This window comes from Ammodytes marinus (genome assembly GCF_949987685.1).
Source record: "Ammodytes marinus genome assembly, chromosome: 7".
Lineage (NCBI taxonomy): Eukaryota > Metazoa > Chordata > Actinopteri > Uranoscopiformes > Ammodytidae > Ammodytes > Ammodytes marinus.
In genome coordinates this window covers 2,742,010-2,751,006 of record NC_137211.1, presented here as the reverse complement: position 1 = coordinate 2,751,006, position 8,997 = coordinate 2,742,010, and the positions used below count along the sequence as shown (strand labels likewise).

Genomic DNA, 8,997 nt, shown 5'->3' with positions numbered 1-8,997 from the left:
CGAATGTTAAGATGTAGGCTAAGAATTAACACATTTGTTTACAAGGTCAATTTAGCCAAACTATCACCTGCCAGTACTTGAAGCCATATAGGTTTTAGCATCTTCAAGGCCAAAATTATAATATAAAAAAGCCCACAATTACTTGAAAATAAGTCATAAAAAACATGGGTATTGCCATCTAAATGGCCCAGAAAGTGAAGGCCTACTACTTTAAAAATACTACTTAAAAAAAATATATAAGCCTATGGTGTTGCCATTGTTGATTAATTCTTCTTATCTAAAGTCAATGTTTTAACTTGTGCTAGTGCCGGTGCATTTTCATGTGTCCCTGTGTTTCCTGTTTTATTTTGTCAAGTATTGTCACTTCCGGTCAAGTTTTGATTACTGGCCCCACCCTAATGTGTTTCACCTGTGTGTAGTTGTCTCCCATTGAGTTAAGTTAAGTCCCCGGCAAGAATAAATGTATAAATATGAGGCCTGCCAGAACCTAAAAAAAAAACAATCTTTCTCAACCACCATGCTCTGCCCCAGATTCAGCGCCACACTGTGTGAGTACTCAACTACTTGTTAAATAGCATTAGGCTTAATATACATCTAGGAGTATCTAGAGGTGCATTTTTAAATAATCTATGTACACAATGTAGTTGTGGTCCAAACTTCAAAAAGAGTCTTTCAAAATTGTGAATGGAAACTTGTAAGTGTTATAGTCAGTTAGTTTAATTTGTTTTAATCTTATGACTGTCCTGCATATTTATAAAAAGTGTTTTATTGACTCTGTTGTGATTAATTTATGAGTACTATTAATGTGCCAGAACTACAATTTTATTTATTTTTTATTTTTGTGTGTTTTTTATTTGTTGTTTACTCTAAGGTTTTGTTTTATATCAACTGTCTGACTTTGCTATTTGTCTTACAGTGCTTGCAGCAACGTGTGTGTTTTTGAAAGCAGGTAAATATCTGTGTGTGTGTGATTCTGATGCATTCTTCAACCCACAGGCGGGGAATAAAAGCACAGATGAAAATATTATAATTCTTTCTCTCTTCATAGGTGGTTTGACAGCTGTCGGTGTGAGTATAACATGTGAGGGAAATGTGGCACGCCTGAATTGTGGTAAGATCACTATTTATTTCTATACACTCACTCTCACTCTATATTTATTAAAACTGCTTAAAGGTGCAGTGTGTAATATGACATCATCAAGTAAGTTCTAGAATGCAACACTCCCTGGGTAACCCCAACCCTTTTGAATAATAACAGAAGCTACAGTGGCCTTCAAGGACAAGAACAATTCTAAATTTTAAACAATGCACCTGATGACATTCCAACTATGACACTTTCAAGATGGCGGCACTAGGCCTTGGTCCAAAATATTCAGAAATATGGACATATGAGACCCTTTCTAAGGGAAAAAATTATAATTAAAAAAAAAAAAAAAAAAAAAAATGTTCAGCTATTATGCACTAAATTAAATGTACTTATGGATATTATAATTACTTTCTACAAAATCTGCTAGGAAATAAAACCCAAAATTCTACACACTGCAGGTTTAAGTGGAATTGGCCGGGGTCAAAATGACTCCAGAACCACTTGGAAAGATTGACTTATGTTGCTAGGGGCCGAGGGACTTTGTCGAGCTCTGGGGGCCATACGTAGCTATCAAGACCAGAACATGAGAAGGATTTGCCTTTTTTTTTTTTTTTTTGGTTTAATTTTCATTTGTGGTTTGTGTCCTTGTTGTGATGGTCCAGATGTGTGTGTGTGTGTTGTAAGAAAAGACAAAACGGCAATAAATATATTGTGAAAAAAGACAAAATATTAAGTCTTTTTTGGAATGATGGAATACAATACCAGTTGACCTCGGTAGAGTGAGGGTTAACTACATGTCTCTGCTTCACTTCACTTCCTTTTTTTTTTAAATGTATGTACGTGATGTGTGTGTGTCTGGCTCTTCACATTTAAGACGGCACGGACAAGACAAAAACAAGCAGGAAGTCATTGCATATTTTCACATTGTTGGTGATAGGCTGTGTGTGTGTGTGTGTGTTCACATTGTTGTTGTCCTCTCTGCCTCTCTAATGTATTGTTGCAGATGGCGGAAAGGTCATAACCGTGCTAAGTGCCTTTTATGGGCGCACAGACCGGACCACATGCTCTGTTGGACATCGGGCATATAAGGTCCGAAACACCCACTGCTCCACTCCTGCTAGGACAATGTCTACCATGTAAGTCCCCAGTCTGTTTTTTTTTTTAAACCTCTAATAACATTATTTTCAAAGGTGCTACGAGGAACTTTTAAATATTTCTTAAACAGTCAAATTTTTCCTCTGATGATCATAAATGACATGTAACATTAAAGGAGACCATCAGTGCAAAGAATGCTATTTTTATGTAGTTTCTTAATGCCTTTGTCATACGCTCACCCAGGAACAACAGCTAGTGTTGTAAAAACACTTTTGTCCAAAGAAGAGGCAAAAAAGAGGGTGCAAGAATTAAAACAAACTGAATGTTCCTCTGAGCACCTTTTTTTTACATGACTTCAAGCCTTGCTAACATTATTCTTCATCCACAGCTGTGACGGGAGAAACACCTGTGCCATCAAAGCGACCAACTCAGAGTTTGGAGACCCCTGTCGTAAAACTTACAAGTACCTGTATGTGGTTTACAAATGTGAATGTAAGTAGTTTAAAGGAGCACTATGTAACTTTGGGTGTGTCAGGAGTGAACATTTTCTAAGGTATACTCTCATAACTGAATAAACAAACTTTCCTCACAGGAAAATGTGATCCCTGGAACATTGTTTGAAGTTAGAAAGCTTCCTGAAAGTTACTATTTCACTGCTGTTTACAAACATATTCTAGTCTTACATTTGGTTTCAGGTTCCTCAAAATAATTTAGCTTTTTGATTATAGTTATTCATTAATAAGATTTACATGTAGGGTAAATATGTTTTGGTAAACTAACTGCAGGCTCTGTGGATGTAACCGAATCCCCCTCCTCTGAAAAACTGCACCTTAAAGGCCCAGTTTGTTTTGTCCTGTGGAAGTTTCATGTTGTGTTAAATATGTTCAGGAAAAGCAGTAATGGTTAAATACTGTGTAATTTCTCTCCATAGTTGGTTTGAAGAGTCGCAGTGTGACATGTGAGGGAGACAAGGGACACCTATATTGTGGTAAGATCACAAGTGTGTGTGTATGTATATTTGGGGCATTTCCTGAATACAATTAATATATTTAAATTACATTTCAACACTTGTTATAATATCTCAAACCTTGATAAACTACATTTCTCCTGTCTGACGTATTGTTTCAGGTGTGGGTCAGGTTATAAAGGTACTGAGTGCTGTGTATGGACGCAGCGACCGCTACACATGTGCTGTTGGACAACCGAACTCTAAGACCTACAACACTGGCTGCGCATCTTCAGATAGCAAAGTGGCTGACATGTAAAGTTCCCCAGTTTTTTTGTATTACATTTTTATTTTTATTTATTTTTTTTAAAAATGTTTTACTACAAAATACCTAGATTTTAAAGGTTATCCGAGGAACTTTCATTTTGTGTTCATTCTTGCTTTGGACAAAAGCGGTAGTGTTTTAACCACGCCAGCTGTTGCTCCTGGGTGAGTGTACCCATGACAAAGGCATTAAGAAAAACTATATTAAAAATAGCATTCTTTACACTGATGGTCTCGTTTGCTGTTACATGTCATTCATGATCATCAGAGGAAAAATTAGACTTTCAGAAACATTTAAGAGTTCCTCGTAGCACTTTTTCTTTTCTTCTATGCATCCAGGCCTCACTCAATAACATCACTTTATCCACAGCTGTAACGGGCAGGACACCTGTGCCATCAACGCGACCAACGCCATGTTTGGAGACCCGTGTCGTGGAACTTCCAAGTACCTGGATGTGGTTTACAAATGCATCGGTCAGGTGAGTGTAGTAGCCGACATTATCCCCAAGGCTGAAAAAGACCTGAGGTAAGTTCTCGCATGTCAATCTGTGGGTGTTCCAGTCCTTCCCCAGTGACCCCAAACTCGGAACTGCTTACCATGCAACCGCTAAATCTACCACATGAGTCTGAGCCGTGTCACTGGGAGAAAGCATATGAAAGCGCAGTTAACATCACTTCGATATAATGTTACACAACCAAAATTGCCAATAATTAAAATGTATATTGTTGGAACAAGGTGTCACATTTTCTGCAAATGGCTGAACTAAATTGAAATTCGTCCCAGCAGTTTAGGGAGGTGTTAAATGGTTATTTCTTGCAACGTCTGGTGTACCCCCCCCCCCCTTCCATAGAGTCTGTCCTCTTCACAGCAGACCGGGTTAGAATCCAGCCCGGGTCGTTCTCTGCATTTCATTCCCCTCTCTGCCCCATTTCATCTCTGTCTCTCCAAACTATCAAAAAAAAAAAAAACTATCTTTAAAAAAAAAAAAAAAAAAAAGTAGGTTCTGTAATTTTTAGGCACTAGGTCACACATTTGCTGCAGTTATAAAGTTGAACAAAAACATGACTTTTTTTTTTTTTGCTCATGTCTGTAGTTGTTTAAAGGGTGAAATGCTGGTTTATAAAGAGCCTTACTGCTAAAAAAAAATGTAGCCATCTGAGTAAGTTACATGAATTGTCTGTTCTAAAATTCTAATTTGTCTGTTCTCTTGCAGGGCCTGTGATTTGAGCCAGAAGCATGGAAATAAACAAAATGAAAATATTCTGTACATGCTTTTTAATAAAATACTGAATCAGAAGAATGTCTTCATCAGTCTGTCAGTGTGTTTCCATGGGACAACTAGATTGGATTAAGACGTATACCGAACTTGCCACTCGGCCTTTCATAGGCCTTTCACACCGCCGCAAAATCGGCGCTAGTTCTGGGCTTGTTCGGAGTTAGAGCCAGTGTTTTGGTTTCACACCGCCAGAGAGCCTGCTCCGGGCCGTAAAAACCGGGGGAACGGCTGGGGGAGGGATTATCCTGACCAACCAGAGCAACTCAAACCTCATGCCCGCCATATTTAAAAACACCGCTACTACGAGACGTAAACATAACATAATTACCGAACGTAGCGATCAAATTGACCGGCGAGAATACGCTGTATGGGTCCTGTTTGCTTAAGAAAGCAAAGCGAGAGCCAACAAGTGTAAAAATAAGACGTATTCGCCGCTGTTGTTGTGCTTAAAGCTAGCGGTAGCTTTAGCGTTAGCCACAAGAGCAGCAGCGTCGGGTGACGTACACACACGTTTACAGTGACGTCATGACGTTGCTCTCTTGCCGGCTCCATGGCTGTCTCCGGTCGATGTGAAACCAACCGGTTCATAACTGGGATAAGGCTGTAACCAGTTTTGAACTGACCCCAACACCAGCCTGGAACTGACTCTTGGTTCATTTTGGTGTGAAAGGCCTATCAGAGAATCGGCTTAATGGCCGGAGCATGGCTGTCTCCACTATGCTAGGTGGCGCTGTGGCCCTTTCAACAAGTGGTTATAGAGCCACGTCCGGTTCCAATCCGGCAACAACCCTTCTATTTATTACGTCGTCTCCTTCCACTTCCTTGTGAAATCCTCCGCAGGGATTCCGAGCAAGCGCAAAACGCGAACTCTAATATGCAATCCTGTTTACATGCAGATAGAATGCCGACTATGAACGAGTTATCTAGGTGTTCTTATCCGACTTCGCTTGTCCGTTAATGTGCCGATTTGTGTGTGAAGTAGATCGGATGACGGTGTTTACATGCGTTTTACAAGTCCTGTTGAAGTCTTATTTGTTTATTTACCCGATTATGAGTCTGCATGTAAACGCACTGTGTGATGTGTCGTAGACTAGAGTGTAATCGGGGAAAAAAAAGAAATTCACAATTAACGCCATATATCTGAGAATTGCATATTGTTTTTCAAAGGGTTGACGATTATAAATGGGAGAACGTTACAAATACAACCCTCTTTTCCAACTTACCCTACAACAACAATGAACATGTTTTCTACACTTACAAATAGACCAAAAACCAACCCAAAAGAAAGTAGAATTACTTAGTCTTAGGCTATGATTGACTGATATAAGGCCAGTTAAATGCACTGTGAAGTTGTGAAGTTGTGTCCGGGTACTTTTGGTAATGTAGGGCTACTGTTTTTCAATTAATTGTATTGAAGCATTCTCAAATATAAATATATAAATCAAAAGTACTCTAGAGAATTAATTAGAATTAATAAGACAAGCTTATAGATAAGAATAAAATTAAAAATATTCATAAAATACAAATAAACAGTGCAATACAATAAATATTATAAAACATCATTCCGCTTCAAAAAGATTTTTGTATATTAGGATAGTTGATACTTTTTAGTGCCAATGTTTTAATATATTCTTGGAATTCAGCTAGGAAACCAATAAAGTTAGGGGAAACTTTTGCAAATTTACATATATGACATTTTCCAATTAGAATAGATAAATTAACTATATATACAATGTTAGTGGATTTATGTTCAAAGTATCCTACATCTCTTTATTTATTCCCCAACCATGGCAATTCTTCGTCACTACTTCTTGTATACGGCAGAAAGTAAACGACAAATACAGTTTGTTTTCTTACAGTAAAATATGAATAAAACGCAAAAACTAGGCAATATAATTTTGCTCTTTAGTAAAAATATATTCCTGTGCAATTAAAAGACAAAAATATATTAAACAGTAGGCTACAATACAGCACACTTTCCGTCAACATGCTAGACAATATTACCGGCATTTGTTTTTTTTAAATTGTCTAAATAGGGGTGTTATCCTTGAATAAAGTGCTACTAAACTGATAAAGCCTGTGTGTGTGTGTGTGCGCGCGTGTAACGTTTATTAATCTAGTTTAATCCTAAATGTTGTATTGACAAATAACCCTTCTTTTGGAAACTGTGCAATCAAAAAGGAATCAAGGTTTTAGGTGATTTCTAGGATGAGGGAACTATTACATAATTTGAAAAAAAAAAAATTAAATAAATTATCCCACCAAAATCAAACTGGTGTTATTTGAGGCTGAGGCGTCTGCTGATACAGACCTTTGGCTGTGATTCTGTGGCTCCCCCTTGTGTGGACATCTGGCATCACACATTAGACTGTTTTGGAAAGGGTCATGAGGTCAGCAGCATATTATTCCATGCTGCTTCTTAACTCTGAGGAAGATTTGTCAGCCCTTAGATTGACATGGGAAGCTGATTTTAATAAAGCTTCATCAGAGAACTGGAGTTTGATCCTTAAAGATTGAAAAATAATTTGCTACAAGTAAAAATCCTGTATTCAAAACGTTATTCACGTAAAAGTATTTTCAAAGTAGGCCTATCATTGAACCCAATATGATCAAATCATAATCAAAGAAATTATTAAAACTCAACTCATCATGATGGAATGTTGTTTATTAATTTTCATGAGAATGTTACATTGGATATTACTTTGATTTCATAATACACAATTTTATATTTTTAATTTTTCCCACTGGCACTTTTATTTGATGTAACGTCTCATTTAATTTCAAACTTATTAACGTGAGAATTTATTTAATTTTATTTATTTTCTTATACAATGGTAGGGTCACCGCCCCTTCACCTTTCAGCCAATGTTGTAAACACCCTGATTGGCTAAAATGGCCAAAAGGGGAGATGCTGAATTATACTTATGAAGAATTTTTATACTTTTTATATAGTTTAAATGACAAATGTTTTACTCATAAAAAAAATATTTTAAAGATCTTCACAAGAATAAACCTGATTTTAGTTAATGTGGTTAGTAACATCCATTAAAATTTAATTTTTTCTATCTTAACAGTATCCTAAAGAAAGTTGGTTAAATATGAAATCCTTAAGTGTGGAGTCAGAGATTCTAGAGAATGCTTGTTGTCCAAATAACGTCAAAATCAGTGAATATCTCCTCGCGATCTGCTACCTGTTTGTACCGTGTGTGCGCTGAATTGACAAAAAGTTAATTTGACAACAATTATTCTCCAGAATCTCTAACTCCACCTTTAACTTGGTGATACAAAATAACTCGCCTACAGCGGCAACTCACGTCTACTATCAATATTGTCTAACTAATTTTTTTGTTTGTAAATTAATCAGTTAAAATATTTAGTGTCAGAAAAGTGATACATTTCCCACAGCCCGAGGAGATACATTTTCATATATTGCATAAATCAACCAAAACTCTTAACACCAAAGATATTAAATTCATGATTATATGTGACAAAAACACACACGCAAAAAACATCAAAATCCTCTACACAGTCAGAGATTCTGGAGAACGCTTGTTGTCCAAATAACGTCAAAATCAGTGAATATCTCCTCGCGATCTGTTACCTGTTCCTACCATGTATGCGCTGATTTTAACAAAAAGTTTTTTTGTTCTAAGTGTTCTCCAGAATCTCTGACTCCACCTTTAACTTGGTGATATAAAATAAATAACTTGTTACACATATATCACGGCAACTCATGTCTACTATCAATATTGTCTAACTAATTTTTTTGTTTGTAAATTAATCAGTTAAAATATTAAGTGTCAGAAAAGTGACACATTTCCCACAGCCCAAGGAGATATATTTTCATATATTGCATTAATCAACCACAACTCTTAAAACCAAAGATATTCAATTCATGATTATATATGACAAAAACACACAAAAAAGCATCAAAATCCTCAAAGCAGAGCCAGCCCTGGTCTCTGGGGGCACATAGAAAATATATTCTTAAGTGAACACGAGACAAGAAGGAACTCCCTGGATTCTGTGGTAATAATGAAGTTGAAATAAATTAAGTAAAGTCAACTCAGACTTGGAGAAGTGTCTTCACAAGCTTTTCCTGGACAGTTTGCAGCACTGACAGTGAAATCAATTACATTTGGAGGTGGCTGCTTTAAGAAAGTGCTCTAATTGTTTTCATATCGTAGCAGCCATAGATTTTGTCCTTACGTGCAATGGAATTTACCGTGTCACTACAAATTATTAGATTTACAACTTTGGACCTTATG

At 36.8% G+C, this 8,997-nt stretch overlaps 1 protein-coding gene across 1 annotated transcript; it reads left to right on the top strand.

Annotated features, from left to right (window-relative positions):
* Positions 1–517: 517 nt before the first annotated feature.
* Positions 518–4,076, top strand: LOC307253544 (L-rhamnose-binding lectin CSL3-like; the record flags this gene model as incomplete). The annotated part of the gene is made up of 8 exons (XM_080031651.1): positions 518–548; positions 1,049–1,111; positions 2,091–2,223; positions 2,571–2,674; positions 3,114–3,170; positions 3,311–3,443; positions 3,823–3,931; positions 4,014–4,076. 8 exons carry the CDS (start codon positions 518–520, stop codon positions 4,074–4,076), a joined length of 693 nt encoding a protein of 230 aa, XP_079887777.1.
* Between the last annotated feature and the right edge of the window lie 4,921 nt (positions 4,077–8,997).